The 19,959-nt window shown below is 32.9% G+C and overlaps 5 protein-coding genes across 6 annotated transcripts in view; 4 read left to right on the top strand and 1 right to left on the bottom strand.

The window, feature by feature from the left end:
- LOC149487514 (protein scarlet-like) overlaps positions 1-278 on the bottom strand; it is a 57,408-nt gene extending 57,130 nt beyond the window's left edge. The window contains exon 1 of one of the 2 annotated variants that reach the window (XM_089696121.1): positions 39-278. The gene's annotated coding sequence lies outside the window, so the exon portion shown is untranslated. The remainder of the gene's footprint in view (positions 1-38) is intronic. The other variant, XM_089696120.1, reaches the window with a different exon arrangement.
- A 2,288-nt stretch (positions 279-2,566) lies between these two features.
- LOC149487513 (uncharacterized) lies at positions 2,567-3,929 on the top strand. The gene is made up of 3 exons (XM_089695780.1): positions 2,567-3,127; positions 3,303-3,563; positions 3,776-3,929. The coding sequence occupies exons 1-3, from the start codon at positions 2,595-2,597 to the stop codon at positions 3,927-3,929; spliced, it is 948 nt and encodes a 315-aa protein (XP_089551906.1). The 5' UTR covers positions 2,567-2,594.
- A 510-nt stretch (positions 3,930-4,439) lies between these two features.
- LOC149487512 (ATPase inhibitor mai-2, mitochondrial-like) lies at positions 4,440-6,742 on the top strand. Its single transcript, XM_089696165.1, has 3 exons — positions 4,440-4,602; positions 5,863-5,989; positions 6,449-6,742. The coding sequence occupies exons 1-3, from the start codon at positions 4,547-4,549 to the stop codon at positions 6,578-6,580; spliced, it is 315 nt and encodes a 104-aa protein (XP_089552291.1). The 5' UTR covers positions 4,440-4,546; the 3' UTR covers positions 6,581-6,742.
- A 2,071-nt stretch (positions 6,743-8,813) lies between these two features.
- The window catches only part of Sdc (Syndecan), a 298,382-nt gene continuing 287,236 nt past the window's right edge, over positions 8,814-19,959 (top strand). Inside the window, exon 1 of the mRNA XM_089696153.1 lies at positions 8,814-9,100. Within this exon, the coding sequence (XP_089552279.1) occupies positions 9,035-9,100 (66 nt within the window). The 5' untranslated portion in view covers positions 8,814-9,034. The remainder of the gene's footprint in view (positions 9,101-19,959) is intronic.
- Positions 13,176-14,470, top strand: LOC149487511 (uncharacterized). The gene is made up of 5 exons (XM_089696158.1): positions 13,176-13,330; positions 13,421-13,661; positions 13,794-13,877; positions 14,015-14,089; positions 14,170-14,470. The coding sequence occupies exons 1-5, from the start codon at positions 13,284-13,286 to the stop codon at positions 14,326-14,328; spliced, it is 606 nt and encodes a 201-aa protein (XP_089552284.1). The 5' UTR covers positions 13,176-13,283; the 3' UTR covers positions 14,329-14,470.

Raw genomic sequence — 19,959 nt, 5'->3', positions numbered from 1 at the left:
CCTATTAATTAAAATAAAAAATAACGCAGATCACTTACCGTGAATGAAAATTGATATAATTCGGGCTTTCACAACATCGATTCCGTATGAATTAACATCGGTGTCTTATCACACAAATCCGCGGCACACCAAAATGTTAATCACCAACTGAACTTCACTATGAAATATCGGAATAAAAAATGTATAGCGGTTCGTTTTGTGTCACTAACGTGAGTGACTGACGCGCACCGACCACGAGACTCAACGGTCGACTGGCTCGAAAGTTACCACTTACCACTTACGATTTTTTTAGGGAATTCCTTTAAATTGCCGCCTTTCTATAAGAAATGACAATTTCATCCAGTTATTATGCAAATAAAGACATTACAACGTTATTATAAATAAGTAAAAGTAATTTATTAATTGTAAGGTGTTACCTATTAATTATTCTATGGTGATGTGCTCACGCCTAGTCGAATTTCTTAATTGATTGTAAGGGCCAAGTTACACAATATTAATAAAAAAACTTGCTTTTGAGAATTTGATTTTGTAACATTGTTGTTTGACTGGTTAATTAACCTAGGTCATTATTCAACCTCAACAACGTGAAATAGTTTAAGGGCCTTGGAAAGGTACAGAATCTTGAGCTTTTATGGATTTTCAATAATTAGGTTGACAACTGGAAACACATAATGGTTTTAAAAAGTTAAAACTAACTATAAAACACTTTCGAAGTACTACTTTTTGGGCTCTTGTTTTTATAGAAATATTTTTTCTGAAATGATAAAAAATGAAAACTGCTTCTTGGACATCCACTTATTTAAATACTGTGACAGAATATTACATAGATAAATAAGAGTGTGAAATAAGTTAAAAATTTTACAGAACAAAAGGTTGTTTTACAGTTGAAAATCAGACATTGGTTTAATTTTAAAACTTAAACAGTCAAACAAAATAATCGATTTGAAATTAATGTGTGTTTTATATAAGCTACGTTTAACAAAAAATATCAACATTTATTATAGTAATTGGAAGGTATGTTAGGTACTCTCTAAGATACGATAAATGCGGAAAACATAAACACGCGGTTATTGTATTCAACTGAATAAGGCTATAAGACTTTTTTATGCAATTTATATAACTTACGTATTTCTATCTGTAAATGGTTTAATCATCCACCAGATGATATAATATTATGAAACAATTTATGATTTATCTATTGTAATTTTTAAACTAAATTTCCAAAATCTAGGGAAATCCTCAGACCGTAGCGGCTTGTAGCACAGATTAAACATCATAGGGTAATAAATAGATATTTAAGGTATTTATTAAATTATTTATGCAGCTGAATTCATAAATTCGTAAGAAAAAAAATTTGTACGTATTCAATATACCTAGTGAAATATAGAGTAGAGAGATAGAGATAGAAATTATGATTTCCTACAATAATATCTTAAATTTTGATTAAGAATAACTTATCATTTATCTTATCAAATTTAATTACTTACTTACAGATGCACGTGTAATGCCCAGATCAAACACAACTATCATAATATTATGATTTTCATTAAAGAAACATCTAAGTATTGTCTGATTTATTTTATGATTACCTATACTTACCTTGGGAGAGTTCAATTTCAAATCAATGTTAAGTTAATGATAATTAATTTGTGTAAAAAAACCGTGGGAAGCTGACAGATCCGTTTTTTTTAATTTAATCTTGCTCCAACAGCGACCTTCCTCTATAAATCAAATCAAGACATCTTTCTTTTTATATCCTTCCGTCAACGGTTATTGTCAAAAAAACAAGCAGCTCTTCTCGACTATTCGCGCGCTGAGCCGGGATTAATCTATAATAACATTATAAAGCTGAAGAGTTTGTTTGTTTGAACCCGCTAATCTCAGGAACTACTGGTCCAATTTGAAAAATTCTTTCGGTGTTTAGATAGCCCATTTATCAAGGTATGCTATCTATAGACTATATTATATATCACCAAAGAGCAATAAGAGCGGCGCATTGCGGGTGAAACCACGGCCCACGGGGCACGGCTAGTACAAAATAAAATACATATCTGTCTGCTGGTGAAATAATTTTTGAATCAGTCTTGTAGTTATTGTATGAAAACATACATACTTACCTACACATAAAACTGCAAGTGCTTCCTCATTGTTATTTTAATTTAGATAACCTTTTTATATTTCTAATTTCAGAAGAAACTGTAGGAATAAATTTATGATTATTTAATATTTTAAGAGATTTGTTTGTTTAATTCTAAACAAATTAGCTGAACGACTTAAATGTTAAGAAGTTAGCAATCGGCAATATTATAGTCAGTAATATGGCACTATCGTGGCATATCCCAATTATTTTCATACAGAATAACAGTTTCCCTAAAACACGTAAAATTGATAACATAAAAATAATGTTTCATCAAATAATTCGTGTCCACCCTGAAATTCGCAATTATTTGTTTTTTAGGTAGAGGTATATTTCTATAGAATATTTTTTTTAAATAAACCTCATTCATAAATAAGTTTTTAAACTGTCGACACGCAATTAGCAACCGTCGTTGTCAAGCATTTTTTTATTGTTTTCGTCAGTCAATTGTTTTCAAATGTGGAAACAAATTGAATTGGACGTCGAGTGCATCGTTTGTAATAAAACGTTGCAAAGAATAAACCACGATCCGCACGAGGTGTGCTTTAAAATGAGGAAAATAGCCAACCGTAGATCCAGAACACCTAATTGGTCGCTAGAAGAGAAACAATACTTGCTCGATCTAATCAAGGAAAGAAAAGAAGTTGTTGTTAACAAAAGCAGCAATGGACCTAATTATTCTGAAGAAAAGGACGTGGCTTGGAATGAGATATTACGCAATCTGGCTTTGAAGTTCGGAACTAAATTCAGCGATTTTTCTCTTAAAAAAGTAAAAACTCAATGGCAGAATATGAAGCGAATTGCACGTGAGGAAATATCACTGAATGGCGCCGCTGTTCAAAATTACACAAGACAGTCATTTGAAGTGTGTAACATTCTTGAATTAGTAAAGGATGGTGTTCTAAGAAAAGATAATGAACATAATATTAACGAACCTAACATCGAACCCCTGAATGCTAACATCGAAATTAAGACTGAATGTATAGACGAGTAAGTTAACCAAATAATTATTATATTGATTGTTGGAAATAAGTCATTTTAGGACACATGTCAAAAAATAATAACCCAATACGTTTGAATTACATTAATTGTTGAGAATTTAAAGTAAATGAAATCAGTAGGTACATAATTAATCTAAACTTATACTTAATTAAAACTTTTTTAGAGATATGTCTGAACCAAGCTGTAGTGCGGTCGATTACTCTACAAGAAGTACTCAAGAGAAAATAAATGATACAACGGTGCTTGAATCTTCGGCATCTGAATCTTCATCATCGTCAACTTTGCACACAGAATATGTAATGGATACAGATAAACAAGAAGCGAATATTTCAATCGCAGATAATAAGAAGACAGCTGAAACCATGACAGATTTTACCAGCAATGCAGACAATATGCTCTCAAAGGAGTTCCTTGACTTTATGAGGTTAATTTCGTTTAATATTTCTATCAGTTCACAGGAAATCATAGTTCTTTATTCTATACAATAGATATACGTTAAATGTAAGGAATTATATCCTATAGGGCATATAGGCTAAAGCACAGGCTAGGCATAAATGTCTACGGTACAGTACGGTTATTAAAGAAATAATTATAAAACATTTTAAACAAGATAAATTTTGAACAACCCCTTTGTAGGCATTCAACAACAATGAAAGATCTTAAAATGGAATCCCTGAAAGAAGAGAGACAAATTGTGAGGGCAATGAGGGAGACAGCAGAACTAAATAAAATTATAGCCGAACAGAAATTAAAGCACGTGTTATGGGTGAAGAAGCAGGAAATGGCGTAAGTGCTTCTTTTCATAATTAATTAGGTAATATAATAGAAAAAAACCGGACTCATAATATGTAAAACGAATAAATTAATTCACAGGGGTTTTTTAGAATTATGGCCCATTATATTATCTTTTATCAACGTATTTTAACTTAGAGCATTAAACTATGATGATACTATTTTTATAACTATGGTGATACAAACTCATAAAAGAGAATAGTTTTAAAAAATGCAGAAGGCATATTTTATCAATTTCACTATTTAATATGTACTTCCTAATTCTAAACCCAATATCCATGTTATGTTATATTTGCGTGACGCGCCATCTTTTTCTTATCCCTACCACGCGTGATTCGACGTATTTCTGTAAAGTTGCATATTGTTTATTATTTTTTGAAAAAATAGGTCATTTAGAAGTTTCACTTCTTACGTGTGTACACTTGTACACGCACACATTTTTTTTATACCAACACTGCCAATACTGTCATCGGCCAACCCTCAGGGCCAACCGGTAAAGGTTACCGATTGTCAATGTCATATAACTGTCAATTGACATATTATAAATTTCTTCGCGAACGATCTTGAATCATATTTTATATTTATAGTTTATTAAATTTTATAAAAATATCGATCATGACTTCTCTAATTAGAACAAGAATTGTTTCATTGCGTGCCCTCGCTAATATCAGGTAATGTTAAATTTTGATATTCTGATTACGCAACCAACGAGTTGCTTCAATTTTTGTTTTTATGCTATTAATATGACCGGTACCAATTCCATTGTTTTCAGTCAATAACCTATTAGATGTTGCATTCAACTTTCAATGCATATTGCACTTTAGTTCTGTGTATTTATGTACCAAAATATGTTTTACTCCTCATGTATAGGTTATAGTATCAAAGTATAATAAGCAAAGCGAACTCTAGAGTCTAGATAATGGATTTAAATAACCAAAAAAGATGAAAATTTTCCCTAAAACGGCGAAGGAAGTATTCCTATTTAAGCATCGGATCATGTGTTGAATATCTTAGTGACTAGTGAAAAAAATAATAGGTTGAGTCACATTAGAAACATGTACAAAGAAAATATACATTTCCATCTGATTATATTCCTGAAAAATGTATGTAGTGTTAACTTACTATTTTTTATGCAATATTATAAAATCCCAGTTCTTTACTTTTTCAACTTATAAAAATTATATACTTGTCTTTACCCATGCATGTATGTTAATAGGAACTTTCTACAACAATATATATTTAATGCCATACTCTTCCACTTTGCTGTACAATGTGTTAAATGTGAAAAAAAAGTCAAGTAATATACCTACATGTTGCAATAATATTTATAATGGTACTAGCAGTCCGCCCCGGCTTTTCCTGTGGTACCTACATGTTTAAACTATCCTATCTCTCAAGTTGGATCGAACTGCACATGGTGTGCGAATTTTATTATAATCGCTTAAGTGGTTTAGGAGTCCATTGAGGACAAACATTGTGACACGAGATTTATATATATTAAATATGTTGCATTAAAATTTATAATAGTACTTACTAGCTTTCGGTCCGCGACTTCGCCCGCTTTGTCTAAAACCTAATAAGTTATATATTGAAACCTTCCTATTGAATCACTCCATCTACTAAAAAAACCGTATCAAAACCCGTTGCGTAGTTTTAAAGATTTAAGCATACAAAGGGACATAGGGACAGAGAAAGCGACTTTGCTTTAGTATAAAACAAAGTCGCTTTCGTTTCATGTAGTGATTAGTTATTGCTCAGAGTTTCAGTTTTAGCTGGTTTCCCCCACCTCCCTCTCTCACGCAAAATAGGCGCTTGACGTCGAGTTGCGGAGAAATGCCCGTCTATTATTATTATAGTTATTGCCCCTTCCAACCTATTAGACATATTTCTCTATAAAAAAAGTACTGAGCATGAATGAACAATATTTCCAGAATGTACTCTGGTGAGCCAGGATCTGGCGCAGGCAAGGGAGGCGGTGGTGGTGGAGCCATCCGTGAGGCTGGCGGTGCCTTTGGAAAGATGGAAGCTGCTCGTGAAGATGAATACTTCTACAAGAAGGTATATAATACCTAATCTATACTAATATTATAAAGCTGAAGAGTTTGATTATTTGAATGTGCTAATCTCGGGAACTACTAGTCTGATTTGAAAAATTCTTTTGGTGGTAGATAGCCCATTTATTGAGGAAGGCTATAGGCTATATTATATTATCTCGTTACTAACAGATATAATACCTACCCTGTAATAATGAATTTCTAATGTTTGAGGCATAACAATATTGTTTTTATAGGTTAAACTTGATAAAAATAGTTTTATTATTTGTTTGATAATAATTGATAAGATATATGTACAACATAGCTATTTTAAGGATTTTATTCACTGAACTATCTCGAGGCTTTGTCCACAAAGGCAAAAGAAATTAACATGGGACTGAGACATTGCACTGTAGTAAAAAGGTATTGTTCTCCTAACTATATCCAGAAAACTTTTACCAATACTTTTCCTTTCTTTTCACAGCAAAAGGAACAACTGGCTAACCTCAAAGGCCACCTTGACAAGGAAATTGCCTTCCACCAGGAGCAAATTAAGCGCCACGAAGATGCCATCCGACGTCATAAGCAAACCATTGCTGAGGTCGCCGATAAGTGAAATTAAACTCTATATAGAATACATAAAGTCCTGTTCACTTTGCGAAATGTTTACAACAGGTCTAAGATTGATGTAAGATTATATTTTGTGTAAGGTGTCGATTTTTTTCGCTTTTATTTTGTTTAGTTATAGATGTGAGGATCAAATATATTGTCTACTGGCGAGTGTGGTTTTATTTCTGGTGATGGAATGATCAATATTATGGTCATGAGAGACATACTTCAATCTGAGTAATATTTTTATAGCTGCACAATTTCGGGATGTATTTGTTTAGTGCACCTATCCATTAAATTGGAAAATTATATATAAGTAGTATATGTATAATAATAGTCCGTGACCAAAGTAGGTATAACATAAAATATAAAATACCCTCTACTCCATTTTGTGTGATTCGGAAATCTTGAATTATAGATTTGGCAAAATTAGAGTATATTACTAGTCAATCCCTTTCATTGGATATCCATTGGATTTGTGAAATAAGAAGGTAGGTAATCATATCCCCTCTTCAACCTAAAAAGAGCTGCAGATCTTCAAAAAATGGTTGTCTGTAAAGTCGGTTTACTGACGATAGTTGAACGTGACAACGTCCGATTGTGCTTCTTTGTCGCTCGTTCCGCGCTCTCGCTTGCACTTCAAGCCTTACATGGAACGCTTCAGAGCGAGGTAACGCCGCATGAGTCATGTTTTTTCGTGCGTGCAGCCGGCTCTATCGAATTATAAGACGTTGTCACGTCAAAAACTTAATCGATTTTCATAAAACGTGTATAAGAACACTCGCACATAGTCAGTTCCAATATAAAAAATAAAAAAAAACCTCTTTATCCGTTCTGGAGCTATGTATAATACATAGACATACAGAAGCAACAAACTTGCGTGGGAGGTTAAAAATAACAAAATTGTGTTCCACATTTATTGCATAATATTAAATTAATATGTTAACCCCTGTTCCATGGTAAAATTCCTATTTATAATATATTTTAATAGGTAGGTAAACCAAAATCAGCTAACGTCATATTAATTTTTAAAGTCGGGTCGCGTTAAAATATTCGACAGCGCCATCTAGTGCTAAACTTACAAACTACCTTTTACTATCAAATGAAAAGGTCTTATAAGCTATAGAGTGTTAATTGTTAATATAGATGGCGCTGAAATAAGTTCTTGGTGGTTGTTTTAAAAAATATCGGAAGTTTAGAAGCGTGCCATAAAAGTTAATAATATTTATTACCAGCTGCGCTCCGCGGTTTCACCCGCGTGGCTCCGATCCTGTTGGTCTTAGCGTGATGATATAATATAGCCTATAGCCTTCCTCGATGAATGGGCTATCCAACACCGAAAGAATTTTTCAAATCGGACCAGTAGTTCTCGAGATTAGCGCGTTCAATCAAACAAACAAACAAATTCTTCATCTTTATAATATTAGTATAGATTTATGTAAGATGGACTTGAAGATGGATCAAAATGAACGAAAAACAACCTTGACATTTTGATCTCTATAAATTGGAATGTGGAAATTGTTAATTTGTAATTACCATTAATATACCGACCTACCTTAGTTATTCGCAATCAAGTTTGTTGTTTTATTAGTTGTCTACTAAAAATATTATTAAAATCTAAGTTCACTCCTCCTCTTGAATATTTCTTCCCTAAAATGTTTATTAAATAATAATAGTTAAAAAAAAACTAAAAAACACGCTTTTTATAGAAAACCGAACTAAAAAATAGAAAATTTTATCAAATTAGTGTATTGTCATCGGTCCTCAATAAATCTACAAAGTTTGAACGAAATCTGGCCAAAATCGCGCCCAAAGAAGTCGGTTACAAACAAACAAACATACAGGTGAAGCTAATATAAAGCGTGTAATAAAGCGTGTAATAAAAAAGGGAAAGTTTATGGAACAGTCGAAGTCGGGACTTATTTTGAAATATTTGGATAGATAATAAAGACCACTAAAGAGCATAGCCCTTTGGACGGTCGACGCCCCTTAAAATAATATTATTTCTGTTCTGTACAAATTTAGAATAAGCCCATGCCTTTGTGATTAGTGTAATAGTAAGGTCGTTTAACAACTACGAATTAGCTCCGTAATACCCTCAACTAAAGATGCTTTTGTATTGAACATTTGTAACTTGATTACCGCAGTGAGAGTGAATGTAATAAATTGGAATGCGTGACGCGAAATAGAGCTTCATCGACCATCGGGCGACGGCCGACGACCGAGCGTTGAAGGGAAGGCCCACATCAATGAAATTAGCCGCGAATACGCTACGTCGTGAAGCGAGCACCAAGCGGCTCTCAGTTTACGATAAACTCAAAAGGGAGACGCATGTCGCTTTTCGTCTTGTTGTGACCGTGTGCATGGTGTTAGTGGAATAACATAACAGCGAATTGTTTTGTGCTGTGTTCAATTAGTGTAGTGCAACGTCGGTGTAACCGGGGTTTCCAAAGTTGTTGTGATGCAGTTGAGAATATACGTATGGCTGTCTTGTGTAGCCCTCGCAGGATATGTTCGAGCGACAGAGGTAAGGGGACCGTCTTTAAACACGGCATTCCGGCTTTTTGTCGGGTGCTCATTCCGAGGGACCGGTATTGTCATTAGTCTATGTAAAATCACGAAAAAAACACTCCAAGTTCTTGCGTAACTTTCAATGTCAACACGCGTGTTCGTTTGTAGTTGAAGTTTTGCTTACGAATCGTACTGTGACACGGTAAGTAACAATGCATAAGTTAAAATTCGAGGATGGAAACAGAGCATCCACTTATAACGTTACCTTGAACGTGTAGTAATCGGCAGGTAAACAATCGTTATCTCGCCGCGTTTTCATCGATTTATTTTTGTTGGACGATCGCGTACTATCGTCTCATCAGAGTGTAAACATGATTACTCAAGCCATGAATGAGAGCACGATGTCTCGCCCACGTTTGGGTTCAGAGAAAGCGTACTATCTCGGCTCGAATAAATACTGGTCTGGAGTGGGAAGCAAAGCGTACTAAACCTGATGTAGGTAGGTAGTAAGTACTTCAACAATGCAACTATGAAACTAATAATTTTACGAGTGTTATCGACTATGAGTGGCCGTTATTATGCTAAGCACTCAAGTAAGAACTAATAATGTCTCAAGATAGAATCAGTAAAATAAGAATACGATGGTTTCAGAATTTTACTACTAAGGTCATTGCACTAGTTCTCGAGTAGTTGGCAAGGGAGCAAAGATAAAGTATAAAAGATTGTATGGTTGTCTATTTCAACAAATTTTTAAAACATCTTTTTTTTTTAATAAATTAAAACTTAGGATAGCAGCCTGGGCAGATTCGGTATCTTTAGCGTTAAATCCTAGTAAAACAAAGTTCATGGTATTGGGATCTAAAAAACAAATAAAAGATATCGTCAGTAATAATTTGGACATAAAGGTACAAGGTGTTCCAGTGGAAAGAGTTTTAGAGGTTCGTAATCTAGGACTTATTTTTGATCATGAGCTTCGATTCGAAACCTACATACAAAATTTAGTCAGGAACTGTTTTTATCGTTTAAAAATTTTATATCAAATTCGTAATTTTCTCAGCACTGATATTCGAACTAGGTTATGCGAGGCTCTTGTTCTTTCTAAATTTAACTATGCCGACTGTGTATACGGGCCTCGACTTCTTGCAAGAACAGAGCGAATAGTGCAGCGAGTGCAAAATGCTTGTGCAAGATACTGTTTCGACATACCTCCTCGCACTCACGTGACACCTTACCTCAACGAGAGAAACATTTTAAAGATGTCTCTCAGAAGGGAACTCCACATTGCCACTTTGCTCTTCGGTATTGTGACCAGTAAAAAACCAACTTACCTCTACGAAAAACTGGAATGGTGCAGCGGTATTGTTAACACTCGTCTGGTAAGCAACCCGGCACTGCGTTTACAGCGGTATAGCACGGCGGCTTTTCGTGGTAGTTTTAGATACGTTTCGTGTAAGTGTTGGAATAACATTCCACCTCCCATTCGTAATTTAGGATCTGTCTATCCATTTAAAAAACACTTAAAAATTAAATTAAATCATCACCAAAATCAGTTTCCTCCTGGCTCACGCGTTCTTCCCACTTACACGGCGTATAATATTACATAACTGCTGTACCTGCTTGCTTCATCAGTGTCTGCATGTTGTCGGCGTATTTATTTGTTTCTTGTGTAGTTGATAGTAGTGAATGGTGCTAGTTGTATATATAATTATATATGTTTGTATGTATGTATATTATATGTGTATGTGTATATGTATTATGTACTTATAAGCGATTATTTGTTGTACAATATATTATATAAATACTATATTCGTTAAGGTTATATTGACTGGCAGTCGTGCTCTGTTATTTGAGCCGCAAGTTATCCTTATCACCGGTACTCACTGAAAACCAGTGTTACAGAAACACTCTGTAACTTTTGCTGACGTGGGGACCGTTTTGGCATCACACTAATTTTATCTTTTTTTTAATTTTAATTTTATTTTGTATTTCTTCTTTTTGTTTGTTTTTATATAATTACCTTATTTCTGTATAATGTGGTGCCAAATAAATGAGTTTGAGTTTGAGTTTGAGTTTGAGTTAAATTTAAGTTGTTACATACCTACCTATTTTAATTAACTAACTATTTCAAATGAAAATTCGAATACCTACTTTAGGAAACCATTAATGAATGAGAAAAAAGAAAAACAAAGTAGGTAGGTAGGTAGATAGAAAGGTAAATATTTAAAATTAATTAGCTAGGTGGGTACCTATTTCACGTCTTGTAACAACCCTTCAAAGATCCACCAGCAGAACTTTATCTCTTCATATGGGTTTGTTGAATAATTGATTCTACCAAGTACCTACCAACGTACTTATATGTAACTTAATCGATATCATAAACTAACTGAACTGTCTCTAACTGCACAGATAGGTAGGTAGGTACCTACCTACTTTGATTATATTATTTCATAACTTGATGCTTCATATACTTACCTAGTTAGTTATAAAATTTGATTCAGGATATATACCTACCTACCTATTTGTATTATCACAATTGTCACTTTTTGTTTTTACATACTTTTTACGTGTAAGTGTAGGTAAGGCATTCCACCTACTTTGCCATAATCGAATGTAATACCTATCTATTTGGTATTATTAATTTATTATGTTACATAGTTTTAACTTTTAAGTACCTAACTAATGTAGGTAACAACTAACAATATTTGAGACTGTTTTAGGTAGGTACCAATGCAAAAACGTGCTTCAACATTCCTTTTGTTACAAGTTACAACCATCTATGACATTGCAATTTTTTGTCCATTTTTCCACAAGTTACTACAGTCGAAACAAATCACTTCTGCCCAGGGGGTGATCACTTCCCTGTAGGTGAGAACTCACGCACACAGAGACAATTTATGATAGTTGATCTAGTTTAAGTGTGGCCGCTATTTGTAAAATTGAGTGCATGGTAGATTTAAACAAAAAAACCGGCCAAGTGCGAGTCGGGCTCGCGCACAAAGGGTTCCGTAGCAGCAAATATAATAAATTACAGTTAAATCAACCTATCTCAAAAACTATAAGAGATACTTTGATCAAACCAAAAATCGTTGAAAGAGTTAATTAGCATGCATCACCTCTATTTTTTTTAGAATTTTATACCCCGTAGTTATAAAAATAGAGGGGGGGGGACATACTTTTTACGACTTTGAGAGCTGATATCTCAAAAACCGTTCACTTTAAGAAAAATGTTTTTTAGAAAACTTTATATCATTTTAAAAGACCTTTCCATTGATACCCCACACGGGTATGTACATCGAAAAAAAAAATTTCATCCCTCAGTTACATGTATGGGGGGCCCCACCCCCAATTCTTTTTTTTACTATTTAGTGTCATATTTTTGTAGCGGTTCATACAACACATATTCCCATCAAATTTCATCACTGTAGTACTTATAGTTTCCGAGTAAATCGGCTGTGACAGACGGACAGACGGACAGACGGACAGACGGACATGACGAAACTATAAGGGTTCCGTTTTTGCCATTTTGGCTACGGAACCCTAAAAATCACAAAAAATATTGTGACTGTTAAAATTTTCACTACTATGACTCAAATTTACAATAATAAAAACACACACACACACATTTATTTGTATAAAAACAATAAGTTACGTTTTTCCTTTTGTACAATAAAATATTTAGTAGAAATTTAAGATTATAAGTAGAATTTCCTAGTTCTTACTGGCAACATCGTTATTTTATCCGATGTGACATTTGTTTTGAATAAAAACAGTTGTGAGAAAGTTTTATCGGGTTTATAACTTTTAAGTTTTGCTCGGTTTCTCTCTATTTCTTTATCTTGCAATCCTCAAGCAGCAGCAATACGTCGAGTCGAGCATCTGCGTCTCCTCCGTATTTGTTCTTTGGGTGATTCAAGGCTCATGTACCACCATACGGTATTGTGTTGTGAATTTGTGAGTGACTAGTTTTGTGCCAGTTTTACTGAGACACTTAGTGAGAAATAGACTCCTATAGTTTTTAAGTACCTAATCTGTGTGTTATTTACTTCGTTCACCATGTCTCATACTGTACCGGAGGTTAGTCAAAGTTCTTATTATTTTGTGAGTAAATATCATTAGGTCTGTCAATGAAGGCTCATGCGATGTAATTTTTCAGATGCTCCAAGTGTGGTGCTAATCAGGTATCAAACCCTGAGTTGAGGATGCACAGGTTCCCGACTCTTGGAAAAAATAAAGAAAATGTTTACCAGTAAGTTCATAAAACTATATAATGTTTTAATTTGGATAAAGATTATTTAAAATAATGCTTTATTAATTGACATTAGCAATTTTTTTTCAGATTGATGTCATGGGCAATGTTTTGTTACCCAGACAAAGACTGGTTTGACTTTCAAGCTCTAGCCGATTTGCAAAAATCATGTAAGGTTATTTGCAGTAAGCATTTTGCAGATTCTGCTAACACAACACCAGCAAAAATACGTCTTCATAAATCTGCCACTCCATCCATAGATGAAAATGAAGAAAATCTTCATTCACCAAGAGCTGGACCGTCTCATAGTAATATCTGTAATGTTCTAAGGGTAAGAATTCCTTATTTGAAAACTTTATTTACCATGTTTGATATAAATGATTACGACTCATTACTAATAAATGATTACAGAGAGCAGAACAATTAAAGTGGTAACTAAAATATTTGCATTTTGCTTCCGCAGACCCAGTCCCATACGGTTATGTCAGTCACTGAGGAACCAACTGCTGAGATTAAAACTGAGTCAGTAACTTCAGGGTCTTTTGCGGTAAGTGGTATAATATGGAAAAAACATAATATAAGTTCAAACATTATACAAACATTTTTTTTTATCATTATGAATAAAATTTTTGCGACTTAAAAGTTAAATTCTTAACCAAAAATATTGTTTTTTTGCTTCTGCAGGCCCGATCCCAAACAGTTACAGAGGAATTAAGTGCGGATACAAAAACTGAATCAGTACCCTCAGTATCATTTTTGGTAAGTAAAATAACCATTACTGAGTAACCTACCTTGCCTAATAATTATAAATAAATAAATAACCATATTGAATGTTTCAGAAAAAAGAATCTTCGCAGAACAAAGAGAAGCTGTCAGCTTCTGAGAATAAAGTTTACAACAAATGTAAATACTTGTTGAAGCAAGTTAACAAACTCAAAACTGCTTTAAAACAGAAGAAAGGGAGTGATGTTCTGCAAGTTCTGCATAAGTTAACATAAGTTAGCCAATAAAAATATGATCGAGCAATCAGTGGCTATAATATTAATTCGACGATTTTGTTTATTAGAGAACAGAAAATTCTCCATTGAATCTGCCAAGAAAAAGCTGGCAAAAAAAATAAAAATATTGAAAAATTCTTAATCATTGTTTTATTTTATTGAAGCAGTCTGGCAAAGGTTCATTCATTTTGTTTCGAGCAAGATGGTGCAGTTTGGCCTAATTAATAACATTTTATTCTTCAAAACTTCGTAATTTAATGCACTTGATGTTGCTCGAAATAAAATGAATGAATGAATAAAACTTGAAAATATTGGAACCCTATGGCCCGTATAGCAGATTTTTAAATTTCCCGCCGAATGGTAGAATTTCTAAATTCCCGCCAAAAATTTACATTGCGACAGTAGCGCAGTCTGTCCCTACTTCGCAGGAACTAAAATTGACAGATAACGTAGGGGTACATTTTTTTGTTCGCAGTGGCGCTTCTTCTCTTTTTTAGAGTATAAGTATTCTTTGCTTCTGCCTAAAGTAGACAAAAGTGAATTTGACCGGTTATGAGTTTTAACTGTAACATATACAATTCACTTCAGTTATACGTCATCTAAAGCCCCTTCTACACTAAAATCTAGACACTAGACAGTATCCAGTGACCACAGTATTGTCTAACTGTATTATGCAACGCTTATCTTAAGTGATGGACGAACTACTCCCTCTTTGATATATTGAGTATACTGTAACAATGGGTGTGAAGATGATAAAAAATAAATAAATAAAAATAGATTTTAAGTAACAATACATTGATTCAACACAATTCAGACACAAAGACTTATGTTTGTTATTTATTAACAAACAATAGTCAAATAATGACTAAACAGTAAACATGATGAAGTGTTCTGCAGTCTGCTGTATAAAATGTCAGTGTTGGAAAGAACCATTCAGTTATCTTCGAATATCTAACTAAACTTAATAGAGGATGGAATAAAACAGCGCCTTTCAAAGAAACCTTTTAAATAATGAACGTAAATAAAATGTTGTTTGAACTGAAATGAACGTAAATTAAATAAATAAATAATAAGGGAATACTTACGCTTTTCATCTGTTATATCGAAACGACTTCAGCTATAGTCTGTCCACTATAAGAATTGCTTTTTGACAGTTTGACGGGTGATACCAGAAGTGATGTTCAAAAGATTATCGATTGTGATACCATTTCAATAATTATAAATTAAAAATATTATCATAAATCGAATCAGGTACGTAAATAATAATTACAACCTAAACGTACTAATAAGATATGTAATAATAAGACCACATATCTATGCATTGTATGTTAAAACTAAACTAAACTAATATTTTATTATTTATTGGTTTCTATCTTACAATTTGGTTGTCTTTACGTTTAAATTATATAACATAATAGAAGAGTTATTCTGCATCGGATATATTTTACAGAGTATTTCTATCGATTATTATAATCTATCGACCCATCATTGAATAATTCTGTGTAGACATCACTAAGTGGGCGGCACCTGTCCATGAAGAACGATAATTATTTGTATGACATTTTAACATAGACAATACAATCCTTCATAGGCGTGAAGCTGTCAAAAAGCAAATAATATAATGGACAGAGTATAACATTTTTTAAGTACACTAATAAAAAACTACGTAGGTATAATAATATATTGAATCGAAATAAAACAATTCAAGTGATACTTTCAGGTATCATATTATACGATCACTATTACAATAAAGTTCAAACTCTAAATTCTCTGAAGGCATCTTGCCGTAATACGACCATGTCACTGATACTCTTCAGTCTACACAGTAACCATCTGCGACTAAACAAAGAGAGTAAGATAGTAAACCGATCGGTCGTGGTAACCACTTCCTGTGCGAGGTGAAAATAAACGAAGCAACTTCCTTTGGTTTTTGCACGATAGTTAATAATTACTAACGATATAGTATATCGTCTATTTATTGATTGGATTGTATGGATTTAAATTGTAGATACCAAATATATTGGTCAAGTGCGAGTTCCTAAACATAGCAATATTTCAATTACAAATGTAAAACAGTAGATATTAAATACCTACTGCTTCTATTAACATCATTTAAAAATTTAAAAGATCATTCTTTTAATAACACAGAGTACAAGTCATAATTCGATAATGTTTTCTACGATTGAAGAATGCATCATTAAATTTTCTAATCAGTGAAACTTTATTCGAGAATATTATTGAACAATGATCTCGAAACTATTTTAATCAATTATTTGCACAAGATTTCTTAGATACATAGAATATTTACGTAATTGTTTCCTAGGCATGTAAAATGACCTAGATAGTGGAATAATTTAAAACAAACCAAGTTCCCGAGCGATAACAAAATATATCTGGGCAGAAAATAATCCTATGTGGAACGAAATAAAAGCTAGGAGTGCACTGGTGGATGCAGCGGAGTTTTCGAGCCGGTAGCTGCGGGGTATGTAGCTGTTAGTATATTTTTGTATGTTTATAATTTAATTAAAATTTGGACAAAACATTCTTATTAGTATTACTTATACTTTAAAACGTGTCTTTCATTATTCAAAATATTTGTATTCATCATCATCATTCTCATCAGCCGATAGACGTTCTCACTGCACGAGCCTCCTATGAGGGTCTATTTATATAATTCGTCTAGATTTCTAACTCAAAGTCGAAGTAACTAAAGAAGTAGTTTTAATCTGTGACACCATTATATTATTGATATTTGATACATTATCTCATAAATATTTTATAGTAATTATAGTATAGGTACCTACGTGTAGTGTTACAGTATACAGAATGCTAATGCTTACTCTGTGGTTAGCGGTTTACTGAGATTTCGAACTGATCTAGTTGCATAGTAAGCAAATATTGATGTCGATCGCATAACCTTGTTTGAAACAATTTGGAATTGAAATTTTAGCAATAAAAATATGTGCCATTAATTTTTCGAAACATTTGGTTAAGGGTGGTTGGAATATCACGTTTATCTTATTTACAGAAATAATACGAATAATTGTAATTTCGTTTCGCTTAAGATCAATTCTATTATGATATTAGTCGAATGAAAAAGATAATTACTAATACTAAACATAGAGACGATGTTATCGCCTCTTTCAACATTTTCTACCTACATGGTATCTCATCTACCTATGTCCAATACCATAGGATTTTATAATCCAAACAGATACATACCACACGACGTCACCAGGGCCAACGTGTGAAAATAGGCAAGTCCCATTGTTGGCAACTCTTGACCAGTGCAAGTAAGCACAAGCATCTGTCAAATTGTTTATGCAACCAAGAATTGTTTCGCTTTATTTGTGTTGAGTGTTATAAAGTTGTAGGAGCGTTTAAAAAGAAATATAATTCAAGTAGTGGAACATACCTATTATATAGGCTATATTATGAAGTTTAATAGTTAGAAGCATTAATCTGTGAAATAGAAAATTATTTAAACGTTTTATTAAACTTGAACCGAAATTTATTGAAAGCGAAATATTATGTACATAACATGATATTTCGCTTTCAATACGAATTATAATTTATATTGTAAACTTTGCATATCATCATAACAGATAGACGTATACACTTATGAAATTCAAGTAGTGGGAGGTAGTGGGATGTTTAACTTGTATTTACATACAGTTTAAATACATTGTGTTGTTAACAAATTTTATACGTCTACTTTTAAAATTCTATTTCTCGTCTTTTGTTTTCTACAAAAACGTAACGTTACAATGTACAATTCTCTTCTCACATAAAAAAACATTTTCACTGAAACATTTATCACAAAAAAACCAAATTCAATTTTAAAAGCGGGCCGTCACTGTCTTTTCCCATTTTACCGCCTATGGCTTGCTTTTTCCCATACAATAGTATTAAATACTCTTGGGAATTGTCTTTATTATACTTACAACATGCATATATAATATAATACAAGAAACATAAAATAGAATCCACCTAATATTAATGTTTAAACATAGAGCTATTAATATGATGATAGTTACTCATTAAAGTGAATAGGTATAAGCAAAGCCATCTTTAATATCCATAAATTCAATAATATTTAACTTCTACTTGATAATGTTATTTCTAGTTGATTTACTACAGAGCCCTTAGTAAATAATTATTAATTAGATTCTGCGCTTGCGTAGATACCGCAACTTTACTTAGAATCTAATTAATTCTAGACTGTTCCAGCGAAATTACTTTTCTAAATACTTAAACATTTGTTTCTAACACAAATTGTTTCTGTAAATTATTAGCATTTATAATTTCTTAAATAGTAGTTAAAAGTTTTCAGACTGTCTGCAATTTTTAATGACATTTCTTTTATGCGAGTGAAGTTTGATTAAAATTAAATTCAATAGTTCACAAGTCATTTAAATTGCATATTTGTTTTTAGTAACTTTAAAGAAATTGAGAGAAACATTGGTCTGTATAAAATAGTAAAATTCACGTTATCATAAAATGATATTAAATATTTCTTGAAACTACAGTCGGTACTACCTACGGTGCAACATTTTGGCAACATTGAAAGCTATTCAACAAAGCCCAAAATAGCTGACGTTGATGAAATAGCGGTGCGGTGAACCAATTAAACAAAGAAAAAACAAAAGCGTTAATTGGAAGCGAGTAGAAACACTGCAAAGGGATCTTTAGCAAATATTTAAGGACATTGATGGAAAATAAACACGTCGGCGCAAAATTCGAGGAAAGAAACCCGACTATTTATTGAAGAAGCTAGTTAAAAAGTCGTAAAGTAATTGTTTAGGTCGATGGGTTCTTCCAACGTATACAAATGCAAGCGATTTGTCCAGAATGAATTAATTTGCAGTGCTCATGCGATTTATAGCGGCAATTAGCATGATACGATTTATTATAGACAGTTAAAGATGTATAGCATGGAACTAGGACTAATGCGCAATTGTTTTCCATTGCACTGTTAAAACTGTTTGGTCCTTCGAGCAGGATGCATTTTAGGTTTGTTGCAGGTTGAACTATCCACTTTTATATAAAATTCACCTTACGGCTTTTCTGCTCTCGGGCTAATGAATTTATAATACGTGAAACTGCTTTTGAGTGTGATAATTTTGTATGTAATTATGATAAGTACTAGTCCACTACTATCAAACCAATGAACCACAGATTTGGAAAAATACCACTTAATAATGTTTCATTTTGTGTAAAACTTTATTCGTTATAATATCATAAAATATATAATCTTCATGATGAAATTGTTTGGTTTCAAAAAACATGATCACTAACAAAAGATTGGAAGGGATGCTGGATTTATAACAACATCTCTTACCCTAGCTATAGGAGCACTATGACTTCATAACTGTTGTCATGAGCATTATTTTTTGTGTGTACTTTGTTATAACTAGTAACTTTATTTTGACTATTATAAAACTTTATTTCGGTATGAATTTAGTTCTGTTGTGCTAAGACCCGTCGCGATTGCGAATTCTCTGAGCTCAGTAAGAAGTGGCCATAGGTACTGGAGGCAAAGAGCTAAATTAGTTCGTGGATGCTCACTTTGAATCTATTTAATTTGTAAGTAATTTTGAGTCGCTCCAGATGCACGTAGTTTATAAAAGT

Source organism: Colias philodice, chromosome 6 (assembly GCF_061535455.1).
Source record: "Colias philodice isolate Cphi_HAF_F1 chromosome 6, ilColPhil1 Martin Lab GWU primary, whole genome shotgun sequence".
Lineage (NCBI taxonomy): Eukaryota > Metazoa > Arthropoda > Insecta > Lepidoptera > Pieridae > Colias > Colias philodice.
Note: the sequence above shows the minus strand (reverse complement) of the source record. Positions and strands in the feature narration are given on the sequence as shown.